At 40.1% G+C, this 27,500-nt stretch overlaps 2 protein-coding genes across 3 annotated transcripts in view; both read right to left on the bottom strand.

The window, feature by feature from the left end:
- The window catches only part of nbeal1 (neurobeachin-like 1), a 61,663-nt gene extending 49,658 nt beyond the window's left edge, over positions 1-12,005 (bottom strand). For both annotated transcript variants that reach the window (XM_053498220.1, XM_053498221.1), the window contains exon 1: positions 11,842-12,005. In XM_053498220.1, the coding sequence (XP_053354195.1) occupies positions 11,842-11,892 (51 nt within the window). In that variant the 5' untranslated portion in view covers positions 11,893-12,005. The remainder of the gene's footprint in view (positions 1-11,841) is intronic.
- Positions 12,006-23,930: 11,925 nt separating this feature from the next.
- The window catches only part of stradb (STE20 related adaptor beta), a 14,592-nt gene continuing 11,022 nt past the window's right edge, over positions 23,931-27,500 (bottom strand). The window contains exons 11-12 of the mRNA XM_053497656.1: positions 27,499-27,500; positions 23,931-25,374 (exon numbers count right to left, since the gene is read on the bottom strand). The exon at positions 27,499-27,500 is cut by the window's right edge and continues 41 nt beyond it. Coding sequence (XP_053353631.1) covers positions 25,216-25,374; positions 27,499-27,500 — 161 coding nt within the window. The 3' untranslated portion in view covers positions 23,931-25,215. The remainder of the gene's footprint in view (positions 25,375-27,498) is intronic.

Here is a 27,500-nt window from a genome sequence, read left to right as displayed (position 1 = left end):
ATAAGTTACTCTTTTTCTTATGACGAGCACTTTAGTGAATTAATTAAATGTCAAGTAACTCAATCAAGCTTCAAGTGATCAGTCCTTCGTATAAGTAAAGAGCGGCGTTATCATACCATCAGTGTCCCTGAGATGATCAGCAGCCGGTGCGCTCCCCCGTCTCACATGTTACTGACTGCAGTCTCTCACACACACAAGTGTTTATACACAGACCCTATACTGTTACATCATAGAAGATACAGTGAGGTGGAGATTCTCTGTCACAGATGGTGTTTGCATGTTGAGTCAAGTTTCACTTATTTAACTTTACAGTACTGATGGTCGCATTAGCAGTAATGATGGTAGTAGTACCGATACTAGTAAGAGCAGCAGTGGTAATTAGTAAGTAGTATTAGCATGTGAGTGGTTACAAGTAACGGTTATATTGATAATCTCAGTAATAGTAATAAACCTTGGGGTCATTGTAGTGGTAGTAATATTAGTAATATTATTAGTGGTAACAAAAACAGAAGTAGTCAGAGTAAAGAGTCACAGCAAAAGTAGTAGGAGGAGTAATTGTCATCATAAAGGTAGTAATAGTAGCATTGGTATGATCATTAACGGTGGAAGGAATTGTAATAGTAAGTAACGGTCTTGATAGTAAGAGTATTAGTAATCTCAGTAACAGTAAGAGTATCACAATATCCTAGTAGCTGTAATGCTAGGAATATTATTATTAGTAGTAGTAGTAGTGGTAGAAACAGTAGCAGTAAAAGCAACAGGAATGTTAATAGTAGGAGGTCGTAACTGTAACAGTATAATTATGGTGGTAGTTTTAAAATTACTAGCGGTAAAAGTAACAGAATTAGTATTATTATTAGTCATTTCAACAGCAGCAGTATAATTAATGATATCATTAATTATATTCGCGGTATATTAATGGTAACAGTCCCAGTAGGAGTAAAAGTATCTAACAGTAATGTTTTAAGTAGTAATAGTAAGTTACTAGTACTATTAGTCGTAACAGTAGGAGTAAAAGTAGCAGCAGTAAAAGTAAAACTAATATTACTAGTAATGTTAATAGCAACATTAGTATTAGCAGTATTATTAACTAACAGTAGTAGTATTAGTAGTAAAAGTACCAGGAATAGTTGTAGTGCTAGTAATAGTTAATAGTACTACTACAGTATATATAATAGTTACAATAATAGTAGCACTACAGTATTAATAGCAACAGTACCCAAGGCAGAACTAGTACTAGTAGAAATTACAGTAGTATATTAGTAACAGTAAAAGTGATATTAATACTAATATTAATAGTAACAGTAACAAGAATGGTATTGGGTCTAACGCCGTCCCAGTCCACCCGCTGTGTCCAGGGTGTGTGGTGACGTGAGCCTGACGTTAATGTGTGTGAACCTTCACGCTGGAGTTCAGGCTAAGAACACACACACCTCCTTATCACACTAGCTATCAGTCTACACTCACACACACACACACACACACACACACACACCTGTCAGACAGGCATGCAGAGGTAACAGTGAGAGGGATGTGTGGCACCGCCCCCCAACCATACACATACTGTATGTGCACACACATATACAAACACACACACACACACACACACACATACAAACACACACACACACACGCACCCACAAACACACCGAAACCAAAGGCGTGGTCAGTGTTCATGTCCTGTGACATCACTGTGGCACTCAAGATAATTTAAAACCTGAGTGGCAAAAAAAGAGAGAGACAGAGAGAAAGAACAGAACAGGGAGACACAGGAAGAAAAAAAGAAAAATATACAGAGAGAACAAGACAAACAGAGACAGGAAGTAAATAAGAGAGACGGAGAAGAAGAGAGACGGAGAAGAAGAGAGACTGGGAAAGAAAGAAACTGTAAATAAATAAAAGAGAAACAGAGACGGGCAAAAGAGACTAGGATGGGAAAAAACAGAGATGGAGAAAAAGGAGAGAGACAGGGGCAGTAGAAAAAAAAGAGACAGGCTGGAGGAAAGAAGAGAGACGGGGCAGTGGAAAGGAGAGACAGAGAATGGGTAAAGAGACAGAGGTAGGGGGAAAGATAGACAGACAGGAGAAAGGAAACGGAGAAAGGGTAAAAAAAAAAAAAAGAGGCGGAAACTAGTAAAAAAGAGAAAAACAAGGGAAAGAGAGAGACAGGGACAGGAAAAAAAGAGAAAGGGAAAAAGGAGAGACCGTGTGAGAGAAGGGGGGGAAAGATACAATGAGAGTGTGTGTGTGTGTGTGTATTCGTGCGCGCACGTGCATCTACGCAGCTTTCCGACACCTTCACCAAACAGGACAAGTGAGGTGAGAACTGTCCACAAATAAACACACAGGACGTGTTAATGCAACACACAAGCTGTTCGAACCATCTCTGTGTGTCTCCTTCTGTCTCACTTCATATTTACATCTTATTATCTCTCATCTCTCTCTCTGTCTCACTTCATATTATCTCTCATCTCTCTCTGTCTCTCTGTTTTACTTTATATTTATATTTTTCTTTTTATTATTTTCTCTCTCTCATCTCCATTTCTCTCCATCCCCCTTTTGTCATTCTGTCTCACTCTATTTTATATCTTTATATTATTCTCTCTCTCTCTTCATATCTCGCTCTCTTCTTTTGTCTCACTTTATACTTACATCTTTTTATTATTATCTCTCACTCATCACTGCCCTGTCCCCCTTTGTCTTTAGGTCTCACCCCATTTTGAATGTCTTTAAATTATCCTCCCGCTCTTTCTCTCTCTTTATATCTTTCTCTCTCTCCGTATCACTTTAAATTTACATCTTTATATTATTCTCTCTCTCTCTTTATATCTCTCTCACTTCTTTTGTCTCACTTTATACTTACATATTTTTATTATTCTCTCTCTCGCCCTCTCATCTCCATTTCCTTCTGTCTCCCTTCGTCTTTGTGTCTCACTCTGTTTTGTATTTTGTCTTTCAATCATTCTCTCTCTCTCTCCCTTCCAGACTGTCAGTCATGTCCTCTCTCACTCTCCACGTTTGTCTCTCATGCTGTCACATAGTGTCTGTCAAATCAGCAGGCTTTAATTTATTCTCTATCTCAGATTTTCTCTCTCTGTCTCTCTCTCTGTCTCTCAAGATTCAAGATTCAAAGGTGCTTTATTGGCATGACAAACATTTACATTCGTATTGCCAAAGATTAAAGATACAAAAAAATATGAGGAATAGAGAGGAACAAAAAAAAAAAAAACATTATAGAATGAGCAATAATAAATGAATGTCTCTCTGTCCCTCCCTCACCCTCAGGGGTGTATCCTAAGCCCCCTGCTGTATTCACTGTACTAACAACTCTGCCTCCATCATCAAGTCTGCTTGGACCCTGAACACAAACACCACCACGGACTGATCCCTCAGTGTGGCACACACACACACACACACACACACACACACACACACCCTTCGTACCTGATATCACACAAAGTCTTACCCTTGTATGTATAAACACTAATTACACACGTTGTGATTTCGACCGTTCCCGCCTCGGCTCGTTGTTGCACCGCCTTCATCTATTTGCACTTACAGCAAACAGGGACATGAGGAAATGGACACACTGGACACACAGTGGACACAAGCGTAACTGCTGCTCCCTGCTGTTCTTTATGTTCTCTTAGTACAGACTAATTTAAATCGCTGTACTTGTAGTGTTTCTAAAGTCCAGAGTTTATTTTACTTAAATTTAACTTTATTATCCTGTCACTGAACCACTGTGTGTGTGTGTGTGTGTGTGTGTGTGTGTGTGTGTGTGTGTGTGTGTGTGTGTGTGTGTGCGCGCGCGCGTGCATGATGAAATTTAAATTTGATCTCTCTCTCTCTCTCACTCAGACTTTGACTCTCTGTCCGACTCTCTAGTGGCATGAAAAGGAAACTGAGCAAACACACAGCATGAGATGAAAGGTCTGATAACAGGCAAAACACACACACACACACACACACACACACACACACACACACACACACACACACACACACACACACACACACACACAGAGCTCGACTGCTATCTTTATCACTCTCTTTAATTTTGTCTGACTGCCTGTCTGACTCTCTCTCTCACTGTCCATCTTTCAATACAACTCTCACTCCGTCTCTTACTGTCCATATGTCTCTCACTCCGTCTCCCACTGTCCATATGTCTCTCACTCCGTGTCTCTCTCTCACTCCGTCTCCCACTGTCCATACAGTATGTCTCTGTCTCTCGCTCTCAATCTTTTCCACGCTGTCTCTCACTGTCCATCTTTCTCACCCCACCTCTCACTGTCCCTCTGTCTCTAACTGTCTCTCACTCTCACTGTCCATCTCTCTCATGCTCACTCTCTGTCTCTCCATCTCTCTGTTCATCTCACTCACTGTCTCTGTCTGCATTTGGATTTTATTGCTTCACAGGTTTCACTACATGCTGTCATTGTTTACTGCCATCACTCTGTGTGTGTGTGTGTGTGTGTGTGTGTGTGTGTGTGTGTGTGTGTGTGTGTGTGTGTGTGTGTGATAAGAACTCAGCTTTTTTTTAAAGCACGACAGACGTCGGGCGATTGTCGAATCTGAGAGTGTGTGAGGTAATCTGAGTCTGAGGTTAAAGGTCAGTGAGAACCACAGAGCCGACTGCAGTAATCCTGTCAGGTAAAGACTTCACATGCGCACAAGATTTATAACCTGAAGAGAAAAAGTTAAACATGAGCCAACAGACTATGTCAAATTAGGGCTGAGCGATACGGCAAACATCACCATCATTCTTCCTCCCTATCTGTCTCACAGGGAGCGGATTCACGTAAATCTCCGTCTTTAAAACTATTATTATTATTTAAATGTAACATTTTATTTATATACTAGATGTACCTGCGACTTCGTCCGTGTGGAGTTTAATCGACACACTCGTAAGTGCATTTAAAAAAATGTACAGCGCATCCGCTGAAGTGTGTGATAAACTTTTCTATTTTTATGATACAAGGACATTTTTTATTTAAATTTTAAATGAGCATATCTTCTCTTCCTGTATGCCGACTGCGATGAAACAAAGCCTATATGTTACCTCAAGCTCGCCCAAAGACGCCTGTGAAAACCGAATTAAATTTAGTTCAGTAGTTTTTACGTGACGTGTGCACAAACAAACAGACAGACAGAAAATCCAAAAACCGTCCTGATGAGTTCTGTTACTCATCTTACGTCCCACCAAATAACTTTTTTGCAAATATCTTCAATGTACGAACACGACAACTTTACAGGTTTTTTTTTTTATATGTAATAGATATGTGTACATCATATTTTATTTTTATAATACAGTTATTTTTAATATCCTCAAGTCCTCTGTCCATGTCTCTTCCCTGGCTCACAACAAATCTTGGGATAGTTTGGGCCTGTAGAGATCAGTTCAGTTATAAATCCCAATTCTTTTGAGTGGCGATTCAAAATAGATTTTTTCACAGCTATTACAATTATAATAAAGAAGAACCGGTCGATTAGGTAGTGACCAGAATTGGCTTGGTTTCTGTTCAACCAATCAGCTTTAAATATAAACGATTCTTGCGAAACAGAGACACATTTTTATGGCATTACATTATCAAAAATCATGCTGGTTAAAAGCCTCAAATCTGCCTTTTTCTCCGAACTCTGAGCAAATTAGCCTCAAACCCACTCATTACACACGCTAACATCAGTCACAAAACACTGCGAGTGCTAATTTGTCAAAAATCGCATGTGTCAAAAGTTAGGTTGTAGTGTTTAAATGCTGCGCTTGGTTTTTAAGTGAGAATGTTATAAAGTTATTGGTTTTAATTTGTAATAAAATCGGGTGAACACGCAACATCGAATCCGGATATTTTAATAAAATTGTGATACTTCGCAATCGCACTTGTAATTAAATCGGCATCCATGAATCATGATCTCTATGGGTCATGACGCATTGAACACAACACCTTTAGTTTTAAGGGAAACAAAGTTCGCATACGAAGAAGCCTTTGAAATGTGTTGGGCTTAGTCACGATGTAATGATATAATCAGCCTTCAAATGCGTCCTTTAAAGGATGTGTCCTCTAAACCGAGACACACCGGTGGTCTCGCAATGCATTGCTTTTTACCAGCAACTGATTCACCCTGTGCAGACCTTTTTCATCTACTGGGACACCAACCAGAGGAACCAGCTTGGACACAGGTTCAGCTGAGCGTTCAAAGCTGCATCACAACATGTTTATCAAATAAATCCTAAACGCTTCCGTCTGTTGTTGAAGTCAGTCATGCATCGTGACGCGTGACTTCCGTGTTTCAGATCGAATTCAATCGAGGCTAAGATGCCATTTAACAGGGACTTAACCGATAACGTGCACGTAGGACGCGATAAACACACACACGGTGCTCAGTGTGTTTCCTGCCAGACTTCAGGCAAGCTAACAGATTAAATATTAAACTCTGCTTGAAGGGCAGTATTATGTTTATGACCTTTCGCGCACACTCAAGGTTGAGTCACAACACGATGCGAGAGCACAAAAGGTGACAACAGGGAAAGGTCGGCCTGCGGAGGCTGTACTCGCGTCCGTATCGGCGTGAACGTCAGCCTGGTTGTGCTGATGTGGATGAGCCACAGCGTTAGAGGGCAAATACAAGGTGTAGGTTCTTCGAATGGTGACGGCTAGAGCGGGGAGCGCTTACAAAACCCTGCCGTTATAGAAGTAGTGTTTAAGACTCGGACACAGTCTCAGTGTCTCAAACTGAATACGTATTTGTTTAGTCGAGCCTTTTGTGAACATTGTGTCCTCCGGTAAAGGGTTAGATCCGGTTGACTTTTTCTGTCCTGTTGTCATAGCTGGAGTCCCCGCTTACACACTAGTGGTTCAAAAGTTTTGAACAACCAAAACAAATGTTTTACTACGACATGCTGCAAAGTACCTAAAGATACCATTTAACTTTCTTTTTTTTTATGCAACAACTTCAGCAGCGACCTCATTTCCCCTCTCGTCTGTCTGTTCCAACCACTCAGCATTCAGCATCAGCAGTAAACTAATCATCTGTCATCATCTGCATCTGGATCTCACCTTGGTTCATGCCTTCCTTATGTTAGATTCCTTAGGTCATGTACAGGGACTGGACTGAAAATAAAAAACAAGGACTTGGGGCTAAAAAGTCCTTTAGAAAGCCTGGAGAACTATTTCTTCAAGACCACATTAAAACCTCCTGGAACCCTGTGTCCTCATATGGAGACATTACTCTTTGCTGCACCTTGTACTTCATTCTGTCCAACTCAGACATGATCTCATTATTAGACACGTTATAGCATCACGTAACGGTAGCAAAAGTGTAATACATATTAAAATTAGAAGAAACACAAGAGGGTGTCAAACTCAGTTTACTGTTCAAAGACACTCACTCATTCACTCACTCATCGTCTATACCGCTAAATCATGTATTTAGGGTCGCGGGGACCTGGAGCCTATCCCAGGAAACTTAGGACACGAGGTGGGGTACACCCTGGACAGGGTGCCAATCCATCGCAGGGCACTTACACACTTATTCACACACTACTGGCAATTTAGGAACGCCAGTTAGCCTAATCTACATGTCTTCAGACCGTGCGAGGAAACCTGAGTACCCGGAGGAAACCCACCAAGCACGGGGAGAACATGTAAACTCCATGGACACAGAGACGGGAATCAAGCCTGGCCGGGAATCGAACCCGGACCCTGGAGGTGTTCAAAGACAACGCTTAGAGTTTATACTTATGATCAGGTCCTACTAATCCCAAATACTGTATATAGGGACTGTATATAAGTATTTATACTGTATATAAGTATTTATGCATACAAATTAAAATAATTTAATTCAATTTAATTAAAATTAAATACATACAAAATTTAAGCTCGGGACTAATAGGGTTTAAACATACAAGAAGTAAGTCTGGCTCTTTGGAAGGACAAATGTGAAGAAATGAGGAAGTGGGGGGGGGGGGGGGGGGGGGTTAAGACTTTTGCACAATACTGTACACCGGCGTTTTTTCCATCTTGTGACTGTGAGCGTGTGTTTCTCGCGCCATCTCTTTGGATTTGGGATCACTCGCAAATTTCTTTGTTTTAGTTTAGTGATTTATTTCCTGCATCCTGCAACAATACTGGAGATTTCAAAACTATAAAATAACACATAAGGAATTAAGTAATTATGTAACAACAACAGTCGGTTGTTGTTTTAAAACACAGAGGTCAGACTTTCCGGAACAATTATTACAAGAATAGTATTGTGTCGAGTGCGTTTGTAAAACCCATCAAGCACCACGATGATGAAACTGTCTCTCATGAAGACCTTCCCAGGAAAGTAAGACCAAAACTCACCTCTGCTGCAGAGGAGAAGTTCATTTAGACTCACCAGCCTCAGAAATCACCAATTAACAACCAGCACCTCAGATTAGAGCCGTTATGAAGGACTTACAGATCATAAGACAGAGCAGATACATCTCAATATCAACTGTTCAAAAGAGATTATTGTGCATTTTAGATAAAGGCCGTCAGGATTATTTTAGAGTGTAGAAAAAAATAAAAACCAGGAACGACCACGGAGTTAGAAAGTGATCCAAAACTTTTGAGCAGTCGTGTATGCGCCGATCTGATTTATATTGCGATTCTGTATCACGATTTTATGAATATCAATATTATATGTGATAAACATTTTCAGATATTGTTACAATTTTAAATTAACATAGCGAAGTATTCTCCCTCCTACCCAAACTCCATGTACACACACACAGACCCCCAGGTGGGAATCGAACCCTCGACCCTGGAGGTGCGAGAGGTGGCAGAGCTAACCATTATGTTACCATGCCGGCCATCTAAAGCAAACATATCTAAACTAAAACATTTTCCCAGCGTCTCTACCAAACAGCACGGTGTTATACGGTAGAGGGGAAGGATTTATAATCGCACACTCCGGTGTCGCCCAGATGCGTCTGGTTCTTCTCAAGCTTTCTTCCTCGTGTTTCTTCCTTACTTCCTGGATGTTTCTCCTTGCCACTGTATAACCGCTAAGTCATTACAGCTGGAATTCATACATCCCTGTAAAGCTGCTTTGTGACAAATGTGCTTTGAGAGACGTTCTCTGGTTGAAGTTAACGTGCTAGTAAAAACAACACCGGTCAGATTCCACAGCGAGCAAAGCTAGTTAACCTTCTAGTTAGCGTTAGATAGCTGGCGTGTTATTAACAGTCTATTAGAAAAGTTGAAAAGTAGTTTGAGCTGCGTTCTCCTGTAAGGGACGTCACACACCCGGGGTGTTTATTCAGCACCCACTGCGCACATACACACACTTCATCAAGTCTGCAAACACAAACTTCGAGTGTGTTTGCTTGTAGCGCTGACTGTTTTCGCAGAGAGGTTTGTTCAATGTGTGTGTGTGTGTGTGTGTGCGGGTAAGACTGCACAAAAGTAAAGTCTAGGTATAAGCTTGGTGTGATACTACACCGCCCCCCCTTCAACAAAAGGGTCTAAAATAATTCCTTACGCACACCCTACATAGTGGTCCCTACAGAAGTGCACTAAATAGAGTGTAAAAGACTGACTTCTACAATCAGTGTACCTTACATCTTCTACATCACTCCTACATTAGTAAGAACTTTTCACTCTACAGCCTACGGAGTGCACTCGATCCCTGTACACTACACACTCTAAGCACACTAGAGGAAGTGAGAACAGTTACTTAGTTCTCTCCAGGTCTAAGGGTGGATAAAATATAGTACCTGGTACTCAGATTCAGCTAAGGATATTAAACCATGGACGCTACACCCTACACAGTCTCTAAACACACACTAGAGGAAGTGAGATTAGTTTTGACATTCTATAAACAGTACAATGCTGTGAAAAAGTATTTGCCCCTCCCTGATATGATCAGGATATTATTGACATCATCAAACTCATTTTTATATTACACAAGGAAACCTGAGTAAATACAAAATGCAGTTTATAAATTATGATTTCACTGTTAAGGGAAAAAAACCTATGTGAAAAAGTTATTGCCCCAAAACCTAATAACTGGTTGTGACAGCAATAACTACAATCAAGCGATTGCGATAATAACTGGAGTCTTTCACGCTGCTGTGGAGAAATTCTGACCCACTCATCTATCCAGAATTCAGCCACTCTGGAGGGTTTTTGAGCACAAACGGCCTGTTTAAGGATCTCAATCGGATTTAAGTCTGGACTCTGACTAGTCCACTTGCTGGTGTTTTTTTTTTTTTTTTTTGTTCTGCTGCATAAACCAAGTGCGCTTAAGACTGAGGTGACAAACTGATGGACGGACATTCTCCTCCAGGATTTTTTGTTAAAACGCTGAATTAATTATGGAAAGTCGTCCAGATCCTAAAGCTGCAAAGACCCAGACCATCATGCTACCACCACCATGTGTGACTGTTGGTGTGATGCTCTTTTTACGAAACAATTATGACAGATGTAACAGGACACACACCGTCCAAAAAGTTTAACAGTTTTTTTTTATCTCATCAGTCCACAGAATATTTGACTAAAAGTCTTAGAGATAGTCATGATGGTTTAATTGAGGGGGAAATGTCAAATATGTGTGTTCTTTTTAAGCAGCACTGGTGGTTTTCGCCTTGAAACTTTAAAATATAACTTAAACGATTTGGACTTTAAAATATACCTTAAATGATTTGGTCTTGAACTGCAAAATAAAACTTAAATTATTTGGAATCATTTAAGTATTAAAAATATATATATTTTTAAAAGAATGATAATAATAGAAAAATCAGGAGGGGATAAAATCCTTTTTTCCAGCGCTGTAGTCCACTTCATGTCTACGGGTAAAGTAGTTGGAATTCAGTTTTTTTCAGTACATTGCATGAAATTCCCGCATTTTAACCTCACATAGTGTAAAATAAAAAACTCCTACTGATACGAAACGGGGATTAGACCTCACACCCTACACGGTGCACTACATCCAACAGGAAGTCATTTGGGATTCATTTAAACAAGCGCATCATGTCCTGAAGTGAAATTATATTTCGAAAAGGGTGTCGGAGTGCCCTCGTTGCTACGCGATGTTAGCGTGACGTTAGAAGAAGCTCCGCCCCTTTCTGCTCCATCGTTTAGTACAAAAATAAGTAAATAAATAAATAAATATAATAATAATAATAATAATAGACGCAGTGAGTAAATCAAGTCATCATCCCTCAGTTTATTCTGACCTACGTGAGTGTGTGTGAGTATGTGTGAGCGTGTGTGTGTGTGTGTGTGTGTGTGAGAGACACTAACACATGAGCTACAATACAGAAGTGTGTGTTTCGATACAGCATGAGAAAATGTGCCTGCAAGCCGCCTCGCTCTACACCGCTGAGAGCAACACAGACTAACTCACTTAAGGTATGAAGAACAAACTCTCTGTCTCTTTCCCTCTCTCACACACACACACACACACACACACACACACACACACACACACACACACCAGTGTGTGAGAGAGAGAGAGAGAGAACAATCTCTAGTTTCTCTAGTTCCTCAAAACAAGCAGACGGAGAGCACAAACCCTGACAGCTGCTCTTTAATCCAGCGTGAACTCGTGGTCCGGACCCTACGCTACAGAGTGCGAAAGTTTATGCACCCCGTGTGCTGGATCGAGTGCTGTTTGATCAGCTGATGAATAACAAATGCGATGACGTTCCTATCAGGAGTACAAACTCACTTTTCTCAGGAAAGACCAGCCCTCATTTCTTTTCCCTAAAAGTATGTGCACCCTATGTGGCCTCCTTTACACCCTTTTAAATCCTTTTTAATGAAGCACGGTGTGAGAAACCGCGTGAGAAGGCGGTATTTAGGACTTTACCTTGTTGCAGTACAACATCCAGACCTCGTACAGTCTCTCGTTCGATGCCATTCTGCACGCCGGTGTGTGAGGACGATGCCAGCATGCAGGCGCCAAAATATTCAAGCGACCACACGTGCGAGTCAGCAGGGCAGAGTCCGCATGGCCCGGCCCGCTCGCTCTGTCTGTCTGCTCTCTCTCTCTCTCTCTCTCTCTCTCTCTGTTTAATCGTTTTCTGTGTTAACTGAGTGAAATATTCCAGGTATTAATGGTAAATCCTGTCAGAGCGTCAGGGCCGAGTGTGTGAGGCCGGCGTGTAACGGTCCATGGGGAACGATGACGGCTGTTACGGGTCCCGGACGATCTGGGCCGCGTCCATGTTCTCCTTCACCTGAGGAAATAAAACACACGAGCTGAAAGTCAGGGAACGGCTATAAAAGAACAGTTAATAATCACAAGACGGAAAATTACAGGGTGACGATTTGAGCTAATCATGAGGTTTCGGGGAAAAACACAGAGTATTAAAAATGTTTGTACTGAGTGTAGTCAGGAAAAATACCGACAGTGTAGCGGGAAATGCACTTTGACCCAGAAGCGGAGATGGAGAGAGAGAGAGAGAGAGACGAAAAGAAGCTGAACCGCTCTCACACGAACAACAGCACATTGTGTGTTCGTGTGTGTGTTTTCAATTCACCTTGGATTTGTTTTAACTGTTACCGTCTCACACACTTGTGTAATCTGTACCGAAGACACTCGTAAGGATTTGAATTCACGCTTTTGGTAGCTTTTGAGCTGATATTATAATGATACCTGTGTGGCGATTTGATTAATATCACGATTCTGTACAGAAAGTATCACGATTTTATAAATATCCTGATTTGTTTATTACAATTTTTAAGATCTTAAACCTTTAAAAAAAAAAAAAAAAAATATAGTGGTGTTCAGCCTCACCACTGAACTGAACATAAACAAATTTTACTTGGGGGAGATTTTTTCCCCAATTTTCTCCCAAATTTAGTCATGTCATGTCACTAGGGGGCTCCCACATTAAGGCTACTACTACCACTCAGTCGGGAGGGCCGAAGACTGTCATGTGTTTTCTCCGAACCACGTGACGCCAGGCAACCGCATCTTTTTGAACTGCTCGCTCACGCACCATTGGGGGCGGCGTAACACACTCGGAGGACAGCGCTATCCGCTCCCATCACCCGGGAATCGAACTCGCGACCTCCGGACTAAAGAGCGAGCGCTTCACCACCGCGCCACTCGGAGGCCCTGAACATAAAGTAATTAAACGTAGTGCGTTTCCAATAACATTTGTCTTCTCACGTCAAAATCAAGCGCAGCTTTTCAACAATACAAACTAACTTCTAATACAAGAGTTTAACATTTAACTTCTAAACAAATTAAACAAAAAAAACATTTAACTTCTAAACAAACAAAAAAAATCTAAATACACTTTCACTGTATCTCTGTTATGTTATCCTCCATAATTATTATTATTATTTCTAAACACATTTACCAAATCCTTCACTCCCACTACTCGGGATGCCAGGGTGCCAATAGTTTAGCGTGCACCACCTCTAGGGTTTTACGAAAACTTAATCGTTTTACCGCCTCGAACGCCTCCAAAGTCTTAAACAGTTGTGAGCACATGGGAGCACACACACACACACACACACACACACACACACACGCCTTCCATTGTGCTTGTTTTGAGACCAATGAGTGCTTGCAAGGTTTAGAGACTGGTTTAAGAGTGAGTAATGAGTGAGTTTCGATATTAATTCACTTTCAATTTCAACCTGGAGAAGAAAAAAAAAAAAAAAAAAAGATCCAAAGCTTTTAACGTGTAAAGGTTTTAATAGCGTGTCAGTGCATCCTTCTTATAAATGTAATAAATCATTTTTAAGACATTTATTTTGGAGTCAATGAAAAAGAATTTAAATAAAATATCACACGGCTCTAATACAGCATGTAGGGGGCGCACTTTCACACCAAGCACTGCCAAACATCTGAATCAGACCGACACCAGTGAGTCTACACCTGCGTGAATAGTTTCCAATTACCGACCCAACCTGCCTGACAAATAATGACCCAAAACAACAGGCATGTATAAAATCGTGATTAAGATGTGATTAAATAATAATAATAATAATACTGCGTTACTAAGAAATGACAACCAGAACGTCTGGTTCATCATACCAGCCCCATGACTAATATCTCCCGCAGGTAAGAAACAAAAGACAGTAAAATATTCTCTGTGTATTGATGGAGAGGTCTTTATAAACTTGTGACGAATCTCAATTGTAAATCAATTACTCGTGATCATTATAGACATCAGGGACTGGAATCTCCAGGGGCCACCTGATACGATATTATCAGGATTTTATTAATATCTCGACTCTATAGATAGATAGAGATACAGCGAGTTCTTAAGGCGAAATATCCCACAGGAAATAATTATCTGTTCCAGCCACTCAAAAATATTATCAAAATTACCAACACTAATCATCATATTTCTGCATTTAGAACAATCAAACTATTCAGAAAAGATGTTTAAATGAAGTAAAATGTCAAATAAATAGACATTAATTTTGATTTAACCTTAATTTACGATTCCTCTAGGCACCGGCTGCTTTAAAAACCAAACTGAAAGTGGCTCCCTTCTCTTCTTAATAACATTTTTGGGAAACATTATACTTTTTAAAACTGAACATTTTTAAAAAGGTAAACTTGCTTGGCTTTCCACTGACGCAAATGAGTTTTGAATGGCTCACAGACGTAAAGCTCCTGGACGTACCCGGCTTGGTTCGGTCGCTCAAATGCTGAAGCAAATGTTAAGTTCTTAAGGCGGTAATTCGTGAGGCGGACGTCCGTATATAAAGGTACCACTGTATATACTGTACAATCCCAAACCAACAGGAAACATTTCGCTCCTAACACACATGATGATGGCAAAAGTGCGAATAGTTCAGAGCGCACCACCTGTAGGGTTATAGAGGAACTGTGACATATTCCATTAGTCGTCAACTGATTATCTAAAGTCGGGTCGCGGTGGCTTGGGGTAGCACTTCTAGCAGAGAACCCCAAACTTTTTGTCCCCCCCAGCCACCTTGACCAACCCTGTCTTTGGGGGATCCCGAGGTGTTTCCAGGACACCAGTACGGAGATAAAATCTCTCCACCTAGTCTTCGGTCTCCCGCGTGACCCCCTTCCAGCTGGACGTGCCAAGAACACCTCCCTAGTAATTTCGATCGTGATTCAGTGAGTCTGATTGACTGAGTGCTTTGTCTTTTGACACAACTCTGCGTTAATGATTCGCTCCCTACCTGGAGAAGACAATCCACCAGTTTCCTGCTGAGAACCATGGCCAGAAATTTAGAGGTCATATTACCACCACAAAACATTCCCTACTGTATATAGCCAAAAGTATTATCTCACCTGCCTTCACATGCATAAGAACTTAAGTAACACTCAGTTCTTAATCCATAGGGTTTAAAATGATGTTGGCCCCGCCCCCTTTGCAGCTGTAACACCTTCAACTCTTCTGAAAAGGCTTTCCACAAGGTTCGGCAGTGTGTTTACGGGTATTTTTGACCGTTTTTCCAGAAGTGCATTTGTGAGGTCAGACACTGATGTTGGACGAGAAGGCCTGTCTTGGCTGCGGCGACGCTTTAGTCATTAACTCCGTTTGAGCAGATCAGCTTCCAAAGCTTTCACGCATCCACACCATCACACGGATCGCCAGCTATTGAAACGGAGTCTTTGTCATGGGCCGGGCCAGCGTGTCATGTTGCTGCACTGCATTCTGGGACTCCAACATTAGTGCCCGATTCCGCGCAACTTCTCCACAGGATTTCTTCACATGTCATTAAACACCACTAAAAAAATAATAGACATGTTCTTTTCCTGTTATTAAGTGCCATGGTAACGGCCCGAGCTTCATCCTCATGAGAAACAAAGATCAGAAATCACAAACCAAACACACCTGAATCACAAACATTTCAAACATTTCATGTTTCATGGAGGAGAGAACATGCTGCACGAGAACTGAGAAGGAGCTTGTTGGCAGCTGAGGAGAACGTTCAGCGTGTGTGAAAAAAAAATCTCCCAAATGAAAGATCCTCAAATGACATCTGGTATTCAAATGGAGTAGGCTTAATCCTGCTGGCCAAAAAAAAAAAAAAATGCTGACGTGATGAATATTGTACAGAGGACTGATCTCAGATCAGGCTGCTTTGCTCATCATAAATCAGAAGCAGTTTTTTAATGTCACGTTATAACACTCTCACACACATTTAATACTGAAGATATAATGCACAGACTTTGTCACGTGTCCACACGAACTGTTCACCGAATGTAGACCTAAAGCTGATCGAGGATTAGGGAAACATCAGCCACTGCCATAACCACTGGAAAATATGTCTTAAAGGAGAGGAGAGATTTGCTTTTTTAGTCATGGTTAGACATTCATTTTTTTATTCTCTTTTTTTTAGTCCTTTTCCCATTTTTGTATCGGCCCAGGCTTAAACAAGCAGATATTCCCCCGTAATTATGACCTCATATATACATAGGATATTTTACTGTTCACTGTTTCTCCTCCCACAACCCCAACTCAGCACCTCATTACCACAGAGTAGTGTAATGTCATGATGTCGCGTTGTCATTTGGTCGCTCTTGTTTGCACATTTGTACGTACACTTTATGTTGTCTCTTTTGTATAAATACGTAGTTAGTTCTCTGTTTAACTTAAAATGTCAATCTGACTTGTCTCAGCATAGCTGGCTAATTAGATATCCAAGTTATCTAGTTTGTTTTTTTGTTAATTTATGTTGTGTGTGTGGCATCTTGGTGCTGGAGGAACGTTGTTTCGTTTCATCGCGTACTTAACTGTATATGTTTAAAATGACAATTATAGCCTACTTGACTTGACTTGATATTTCCAGTCCTTGTGATGTATTAAATAATCCCCTAATGAGTATATATATAAAATAATACACTAATGAGTTTTACTAGAGCTTGGACACCATCAGAAAGTTTTCTCCATACACCGGAGCCATGATCAGACTGCCTGTCTGATTCACGTCTGAAACGCCGGCCTCCCAGGAACTCCTTTAATTACCCAAACATGTGGAAATGGATTGGACCGAGGTCGGGACTGTACGGGGGATGTGGCGATAACATGATAAGTCCGTCACTGTTCGAATGTTTTACTGCAGCGAAGCATCTCATCACTGTACTGTGAGTCTCCTTATAATGTCCATCGGTTTGGTTTTCACGCCTTCATTTACCAGAAACTTTCTTTACAAGTCCCTGTTTGACTTAAAAGCCCCCTCATTATATTTTGATCAGATAAAAATTTCACCAAGACCTGGTAATCCTGTCTGGGAATCCTGTCAATCCAGTCTGGTGCTTAAGCAACACGCGACCAGAAATCTTATCAGGCAAAGAACAAGATTTAGGAGATTTTTTCAGACAGACTTGGAAGAAGTTTTTTTTGGTGTGTTTTGTTTGAAAGGACTGCTGTCTACAAATATTTTGACAGAAATTTTGCAACTTGATGTTTTTTTTTTTACCGTTTGTCAAGTCTTAACACACACACACACCCCTTGTCCTGAAGCTTATAAATAACAAGGCTTCACTAAAGCCCTCAAATGAAGTAGCTTAATTATTTTTTAAACCGCAGAGTCTATTTTGCATGAAGAAAAAACCTATCACTCATTACAAACTTTAGTTGGAATAAATAAAATGAATAAAAGGAGTTTAACAATTATAGGGTTTAGACATAAACCACCGGTATACTCATAACATCTAACTCTGGTGTTCTGGGGCATCAGTGGCTCAGTGATCGGTTTCTCTCACTGGACCCAGAACCGGATGAAACGGGAGGGTCGCGTCAAGACGGGCATCCAGAGTAAAACATGGGGCGAGTTGGCAAGCAATAGGGTGAAGTAACAAATAGAGTAAAACATAAACTCATAAAAAGCTTTGAGCAACTGAATAAAAAATGTATTACACAAACACTTCAGGAAAAGAAAAACAGTATGATGTGTGAATACATAAATACATACATACATAGAGAGAGATAAATAGTTTATATATATATATATATATATATATATATATATATATATATATAGCAATACATTTTGTATTAAAATATTTATAAAAGTTTTTCTTTTCCTGAAGTGTGTATACATTTTTTGACTCTGTAACTCATTACTATACATAAACACACACACACATATATATATGTGTCTGTGTTTGTGTACATGTGTGTGTATAGATAACGTATAACAATATTAAACACATGGGAAAGCATGATGAAAACACTGAAAAAAACAAACACAAACTACAAATAAACAAACAAATAAATAAACAAACTCAACGCACAAATAAATCCAGGGGAACCACAGAGACATTCTTACACTTCAGTTTCAGCCTCTTTTAACCCCATTTATAAATCTCATTAACCCTATAATTATTTTACTCTGCCTGTGTGTGTGTGTGTGTGTGTGTGTGTAAAGCCTGGACTGACATTAGGGACATGTCCCTCTGTGTGTCCCTGTTACAGCCCAAGTGTGTAAGTGTCCTCGGATTAAGACGCCTAGAATACACTCTGCAACGTCAAGCACCAGTGTTATTAACTCTCACACTCTCACACACACACACACACACACACACATATATATATATATATATATATATATATATATATATATATACACTTCTCCATGATAATCAGCTCCCTATCTACATGACAGCTCGTTCCCCTGACCAGACTAGTTAGTGTGTAGTTAGTTAGTGTGTAGTTATGGCTTAGTGGCAGTATGGTACTTACCCCAGGGTCCCCAGGTTCCCCAGGTTACTGCCCCAGCTCCTGGAAGATTATTACCCTGCTCTCAGCTCGCGCTCCGCTCGCGCGCACTCCTCGGTAACCTCCTAACTGCCGGAAAGCGGGGTGAAAATGAAAACACCGCACAAGCCTGTTAGCTCCAGCCTGATTGGCCTCGACGTCACGGGCTTAAACACGGCTCGGGGGAGAAAAGTTAAACCCCGTGATCACTACCGCGAATCCAAGGAATGGAACGAGCAGCAGCGCAGCACGGGCTTGCGCTTGTTTTTTTCATTTTCCGCTTCACTTATTTATTTATTTCTCCCCTGTCCGTTTTGCGGCAGCGCTTCACCGCTTTACGACAGCCTTAGGCTCCTTTACGGTGCCGATGTGGAGCTCGAGAGCGTACTAGTCGCGTTGGAAGAGGCGTGGCGTGGGCTGTGTTCCAATCCGACACAGTGGGGTGGAGGCGTGGGGCGTTCTATTAGTCCTAATATGTCCTATTATTACACTTTTTTATTTTTTTATTTCTATGCATCTTTACAAAAGTTTTTTTATGATAACTGTTTTATTGTCAAGTTTATTTTTAATTCTTATAATTTTTCAATGTTAATATTGTATATTAATAATATAATCTAACATTATATATACAGTATATAATCGATACAGACACACACACTATCAATAAAAATAATAATGAATATATATATATATATATATATTCATTCTTATTTTTATTGTTAATGTTTTTAACAATATTATTGTTAAAATTAGATTTTATATATATACAGTGGTGTGAAAAACTTTTTGCCCCCTTCCTGATTTTTTATTCTTTTGCATGTTTGTCACACTTAAATGTTTCTGATCATCAAACACATTTAACTATTAGTCAAAGATAACACAAGTAAACAAAAAATGCAGTTTTTAAATGATGGTTTTTATTATTTAGGGAGAAAAAAAATCCAAACTTACATGGCCCTGTGTGAAAAAGTAATTGCCCCCTGAACCTAATAACTGATTGGGCCACCCTTAGCAGCAATAACTGCAATCAAGTGTTTGCGATAACTTGCAACAAGTCTTTTACAGAGCTCTGGAGGAATTTTGGCCCACTCATCTTTGCAGAATTGTTGTAATTCAGCTTTATTTGAGAGTTTTCTAGCATGAACCGCCTTTTTAAGGTCATGCCACAACATCTCAATAGGATTCAGGTCAGGACTTTGACTGGGCCACTCCAAAGTCTTCATTTTGTTTTTCTTCAGCCATTCAGAGGTGGATTTGCTGGTGTGTTTTGGGTCATTGTCCTGCTGCAGCACCCAAGATCGCTTCAGCTTGAGTTGACAAACAGATGGCCGGACATTCTCCTTCAGGATTTTTTGGTAGACAGTAGAATTCATGGTTCCATCTATCACAGCAAGCCTTCCAGGTCCTGAAGCAGCAAAACAACCCCAGACCATCACACTACCACCACCATATTTTACTGTTGGTATGATGTTCTTTTTCTGAAATGCTGTGTTACTTTTACGCCAGATGTAACGGGACACGCACCTTCCAAAAAGTTCAACTTTTGTCTCGTCGGTCCACAAGGTATTTTCCCAAAAGTCTTGGCAATCATTGAGATGTTTTTTAGCAAAATTGAGACGAGCCTTAATGTTCTTTTTGCTTAAGTGGTTTGCGCCTTGGAAATCTGCCATGCAGGCCGTTTTTGCCCAGTCTCTTTCTTTTGGTGGAGTCGTGAACACTGACCTTAATTGAGGCAAGTGAGGCCTGCAGTTCTTTAGTTGTTGTCCTGGGGTCTTTTGTGGCCTCTCGGATGAGTTGTCTCTGCGCTCTTGGGGTAATTTTGGTCGTCTGGCCACTCCTGGGAAGGTTCACCACTGTTCCATGTTTTTGCCATTTGTGGATGATGGCTCTCACTGTGGTTCGCTGGAGTCCCAAGGCTTTGGAAATGGCTTTATAACCTTTACCAGCCTGATAGATCTCAATTACTTTTGTTCTCATTTTTTTCTGAATTTCTTTGGATCTTGGCATGATGTCTAGCTTTTGAGGTGCTTTTGGTCTACTTCTCTGTGTCAGGTAGCTCCTATTTAAGTGATTTTTTGATTGAAACAGGTGTGGCAGTAATCAGGCCTGGGGGTGACTACAGAAATTGAACTTTTAACTGTGATAAACCACAGTTAAGTTATTTTTTAACAAGGGGGGGGGGCAATTACTTTTTCACACAGGGCCATGTAGATTTTGAGTTTTTTTTCTCCCTTAATAACATAATCTTCATTTAAAAACTGCATTTTGTGTTCAATTATGTTATCTTTGACTAATAGTTAACGGTTTTTGATGAGCAGAAACATTTAAGTGTGACAAACATGCAAAAGAATAAGAAATCAGGAAGGGGGCAAATAGTTTTTCACACCACTGTATATATATATATATATATATATATATATATATATATATATATTATATTCCATCCATCCATCTAGGAATCTCTGTAGTCCAACTAAGAACTGGGGTCATTGTATTTATTCCCATTTTGTACAACTATGGTAGGACCTCTGGTCAATATTCACATGACAATTAGTCTTAACTGCATGTCGTTGGACTGTGGGAGAAAACCGTAGTACCCTGAGGAAACCCACCAAGCACAGGAAGAATATGCATGAACTCCATGCTCTGCCGACTCTGAGACGAGAATCGAACCTAGATACTGGAGGTGCGAGGCCTCAGTGCCAAACACTAAGCCACCATGAGAATTTATTACATTATAATATATTATATTATCTATGTTAATCTTGTATGTATTATTGTATATACTGTATTATATGTATATATAATGTACACATGTTTATTTATTATTATTTTTATTGTTAATGTTATTATTGTTTTTGTTTTGTATCATCATCATTATCATCATGCAATCATTTCTGCATTGCACTGTATCCTAATGCATTGCCGTAATGACGTAAGTGAATGATGAATGATTGATAGTTTAATATATAGCGCCACCTCTTGGTCAGAAGCTGAAGTTGCTCTATGATAAGGAAAAGCTGTAATAATACAAGATTACACACATCATCCCTCATTCAATCACTCACTCACTCACTCACTCATTCTTTATACTATATTATCCGGTACAGGGTTGCAGGCTGGCCTGGAGCCCATCCCAGCAGACTTGGAGCACAAAACGGGGTCGTTCTCAGGGCACAACCGCACATACATGCTCACACACTCACTCACACACTGTGGGAATTTTAAATCATCAATTAGCATTTTCCGCATAGCTTTGGACTGTTGGAGGAAACCAGAGCACCAAGCACAGGGAGAATGTGCAAACTCCACACACACACACGCACGGATCCAAAGGTGGAACTCGAACCCTCGACTATGGTGTTACGGCACCACTGTGCCACTTAGACAAACATTAAATAATGTAAATCCTGGCCTCTAAATGTAAATGCTTAGGCTTTGTCTCTTGTTTTTTTTTATTCCATCTGATATCTTTATCCAAATGATAATTATTTCTTATGTCTTTACTATGATGATGGCGCCCTAGGTGGCTGACGTCGCGACTCTGTGGTCGCAAAATAATTTCGCTGCATATTATGATTGTGCATGTGACAGAAAATAAATTCTTGATTCTTCTTCTTGATTCTTGATGATGAAATAATTTTTGATACCAAGGTATTCATTACATTAGGTAGATACTGTAGATAAGAGCTTGGACTAGAAAAGGGAGATGTGGTAGACAGGGGTAGATGGAGACAAATGGTCTGCTGTGGTGACCCCTAATAAAAGCAGCCAAAAGAAGAAGAAAAAGACTAAATACTTTTCTGATCGACAGATCAATAGATGTTTGTTTTTTATTTTTTTTGTTTTGTTTTCAGCTTTATTATTTTGTTTTCAGTTTGTTATTTTTCTATTTATTTTGTTTTCGGCTCTGTTATTTTGTTTTTTAATTTGTTGTTTTGTTTTCAGTTTTTTTATTTTGTTTTTAAATTTGTTGTTTTGTTTAAAAGTTTTTTTAATTAGTTGTTTTGTTTTTAGCTTTATTATTTTGTTTTTAGTTTTGTTCTCGTTTTTGAATTTGTTGTTTTGTTTTCAGCTTTGTTATTTAGTTTTGCACTTCTAGGCAATCGTACAAAAGACATTCTATAAAAGGAAGGTCCCCAGATGGAAATACCTTATTATTGATAGACTATACAATACTGTATACAGCAAGCTCTATACAGTTGGGTTGAGCAGAAAAGTGTCAAACATGTCAAACCTTTAGACAGATGAGCTACAACAAAAGAAGAAGACCACGTCAGATTTCATGCCAAGACCATAAAGCTGAGGCTGAAGGGGGCAGAAGACTTAAGTTAACTACTAACTGTTATCTCTTCTCTTCTCTTCTGCTCTCTCTCCTGCTCTTTCTCTTCCCTCTCTCCCCCTCTCTCTCCTTCTCTCTCTCTGTCGAGCTACACATGTCGTTCCTGAGCTGCCAGTGATCCAGACTCCCTCTGCCCTCCGGACCTGTCTGACCCATCCTGGTGCCCTGCTTCTGGTTGGAGATCTCGTCACATGGATGCCCCGTGTGTCTCTCTGGGATGCGTCTGGTGTCTGGGGATGGTTCTCTCCACCTAGAAGACGGTTCTGGCCTTGACTGGTGTTGGCAACTGTTTCTCTGAGGACTTGACTGTTCGATAGTTCAGCACTGGAACTTTATACAAGTCTACCTGAGTTTTCAATAACTAACTGGACTCCATATTAACATCAATTAACATCAACTGTTATACTGAACTGCCTGTGAACTAACACACAATATGAATGCAGATCAATTCCTGTTCTCTGTTTCACCCAGATGAGGATGGGTTCCCTGTTGAGTCTGGTTCCTCTCAAGGTTTTTTCCTACTACCATCTCAGGGAGTTTTTCCTTACCACTGTCGCCCTCGGCTTGTTCACCAGGGACAAACTGACCATTTTGATTCATACACATTCAAATTCCATACAAACTTAAATAATTCTTTAGATTGTGTAAAGCTGCTTAGGGACAATGCCAATTGTTAAAAGCGCTATACAAATAAAATTGAACTGAATTGAAGACTGTGAAAACTTCGACTTGTGAGATGAATCTTAATTCCTGCTGAGCCTCATAATACAACAAGTCACTAAGCAAAAGTCACCTTAATAGTCTCCAGACCTGAATCCAGCAGACACACACACCTTCCACAAGTGTTTTATTCCCCCATATAATACTGTAGCTGAGATTTGTGCTCAACGATTAGAAAAGTAAGACAGTACAGCAGTTATTAAGAAAGTGGGAAAGAATATATTTATAACCCATTATATAATGATGTATACAGATTACATAACAGTATAAAAAAACATACACATGATAGTCAATCACAGTCTTTTTGTTCTTCGACAGTATGGAAGCGACTTTGTGTTTCTTCACAGGTTGTGTTAACATCATGAGGTTCAGGTTTCTGTGCTGGGAAAATAATAATAATAATAATAATAATAATAATAATAATAATAATAAACCATCCGAGGGTCATGAGAGGTCGTTTGTAGTGCTCGAACACACACATGCCCAGAAGGGAACACACTTCTACAGTCACGTGCACTTTGTTTTTCCCAGCATTAAAGGCTCAGTATATCGGTTTCACGACTACAGTGATGAGTCTGAAGTCACTAGGGTTTAATAATCTAATAATATGAGGCTCTTTTGAAGAATAATAAAAAAAAGAGTGAATTAAGAAAAAAACAATTTATACCTCGTTAATAAAAAACGTGGAACATTAAGGGGATGAATAAGGCAGGAGCACAGAGCAGGAGAAGCCGAGCTCTACAACAGGATTGAAGTGTAAAGTAAATCATTTAACATGACTAATTATTTTCACACTCCTTTCCTTTAAACTGTTTTTTTTTTTTTTTATGATTGCACATATTTATTATTTAAGCAATATTTTCTACTTAACTTATGTCAGGGTTTTACCTTATATACGAGGGCTGTTCGAGTCAAACCGGGACTTGATGAAATGTAAAATAAAGGTGTAAAAGCACAGTACATTGGTGAGACATCCATGACACGGTGATACCACTCCCACATCTCCAGTACAATCCTGACCTCGCTCTAAGAAATTTCCACATGTTTGGTCCATTAAAGGAGTTCCTGGGAGGCCAGTGCTTCAGATATAAAGCCGGCAGTCTGACCTTGGCTCCGCTGTACTCAAAAAACTTTGTACTTTGATGGTATCCAAGCACTAGTGAAACACTGGGATAAGTGCAAATCAAAAGTCCCGGTTTGACTCGAACGCTATTGGTCATATCAATGTTGCGAAATACATACCAGAATATATAAATATGTACTCCCACCAGTCAGTCTGTTCCAGAAATCATGTGACAGAAAGTCATGTAGATTGATAACAGCATGCACAGTTATAGGGGATCACAGTAGAAGAGTGTTTGTGTGTGTGTGTGTGTGTGTGTGTGTGTGTGTGTGGGGAAAGTTCTGAACTGTGAATTGATCTCCAGTTTAAGGAGCATGACAGAGAGAGACAGAGATGCTGAGGAAGTGTGTTTTATGAGAAATCCCACACTCCTCCTCCGTCTGTAGGCTCAGGGTTCATGTTGGTGTCACTCTGGAGCAGAGGGGGACACAGGGGGACGTCCACGGGGCAGGAGAGAGGGATGGCTGGGTACACCAGACTGAGGAACGAGTCCGGAGTGTGTTTCTTTACCTGGGACACAGAAATCCATGCACACATACACAGAGTTATTATGTTTCTTATGATGGATATTATAAATGTAAGATACTGAGACATAGGAAGATGAGAAATGATACAAAGAAAATGAAGCAATAGAAGAGAAGAGAGAAGAAGAAAAAAATTAAGAGATGGAGAAAAGACACTAGGAAAGTTTCGGTACAGTGGAACCTCGGATTACGAGTAACACGGTTTACAAGTGTTCCGCAAAGATTTATAATAAATTTAACTTGAAAAACGAGCATTGTCTTGGTTTACAAGCAACGAGTATCATGTATCACGCATGCGCTTCTTGTTTTGACGCCGAGCGTCACGTGATTACAACTAAGCCAACAGTTTTTCTCTCTCTTGGAAGAGAATTGCTGTGGAATTGTAGGTAATCGTCTCCCCTGCTGGGTCTTAGTGCACATCTCTTACTAGTATAATCAACATCCGTGCACGCCTGTACTGTTTACTGTAACACTCTGACCACGTGCGTGTGAAATATATCTTGTGCACATTTGTACAGCGCGTGTTTGTGCGCGTATAAAGCAAGAGCAAGTCTCATTAAAGGGTAAAGATAAATTTTTTCTTTCTGTCATTTCTTACTTTACCTTTAAAAAGAATTGTGACAGAGCAGAGTTTCTGTGTAAGAGGTTCTGCGCGCGTAATTTGACACTGTGCTCACACAAACTCTCTCGCCTTTACAAACCCCCCTTCCACCCCCTCATCCTCTGGGCTTCCCCCCCCACACACACACTCTCGCCTTTACAGTACCCCTCCCACCCCCTCCTCCACTCGGCTTCACACACACACAGACACGCCTATACTCTGCCTTACACAGAAACTCCGCTCTGTCGCGATTATTTTTAAAGTGCAGATTAATTATTTTTATAATAATTTTTTTTACAGCAGTGATTCCGTTAATATGCGCTCACGCGAGTGTGACTAGCAATGTTCCTTGCTAATTTTTCCGATAAAACAGTCTTTCCATTAATGTGTGTGTGTGCACACACATTACACACCACACACACACACACACACACACACACACAGCGTCTGCGTGCAAAACGGAAACACTTATCTGTCGGGATTTATTTTAACTTTTTTTTAAGGTAAAGTGCAGGTTAATTTGTTTTATTCTTACTTTATATTTTGTATTAATTATTTTCATGTATTTATTTATTTTTATGTATTATTTTTAACGAATATTTAAGTTACCATCTTTTCTTCTGGGAAAATTAAATTTGGTTTACAAGATTTTGAAAAACAAGCCTGCTTCCAAAACAAATTATGCTCGTAATTCGAGGTTCCACTGTATTTCATAAAGGGATCCCCTCATAAATTTTAAGATATCTGGCAACCAATTATGAGCCCCTTTGAAAATAGAGATGCAGATAAATTGGATCTTAAATCCAAGATTTCTTTTTCTAAAACTTCCTTTTTTCTTTCTTTTTCTTTAATGTGTAATTTTTTATTCTTTTATATCACTCACTCTCACTCATCGTCTATACTGTTGCATCCTGTATTCAGGGTCGCGGGTGGCCTGGATTCTATACTAGGAGACTAATGGGGTACTAAATGGGGCTAATGGGGCGAGGTGGGGTACACCCTGGACAGGTTGCCAGTTCATCCCAGAGCACACACACATACACACACTATGGGCAATTTGGGAACACCAATTATCCCAATCTGCAGGTCTTTGGACTGTGGGGAAAAAAAACGGAGTTCCTGGAGGAAACCCACCAAGCACGCGGAGAACATCCAGGCACACAGAGACGGGAATCGAACCCAGACCCTGGAGGTGCAGGGCGACAGTGCTAAACACTAAGCCGCCATGCTGCCTTGTACTGTATATATTTTTTCTTATAATATGTGAGGGGAGGGGAATGGGTAGAAAAAAATGTGTACCATATATGTATGTATGTGTATCTTGTTTAAATTTCCAATAAAAAAGACTTTGATTTAAAAAGAGATGGAGAAAAGATGAAGAGAGAGAATGAAGGATAAACAGATAGAGAGAAAGAACAGCAGGAGATGGAAGGAAAGCAAGAATTAGCAGAGAGAAAGAAAGAGAGACAGAAAGAGAGAGGAAGACAGAGACAGAGAGAGAGAGCTTACCT

This window comes from Clarias gariepinus, chromosome 6 (genome assembly GCF_024256425.1).
Source record: "Clarias gariepinus isolate MV-2021 ecotype Netherlands chromosome 6, CGAR_prim_01v2, whole genome shotgun sequence".
Classification (NCBI taxonomy): Eukaryota; Metazoa; Chordata; class Actinopteri; order Siluriformes; family Clariidae; genus Clarias; species Clarias gariepinus.
This window is presented reverse-complemented; position numbering and strand designations above follow the sequence as displayed.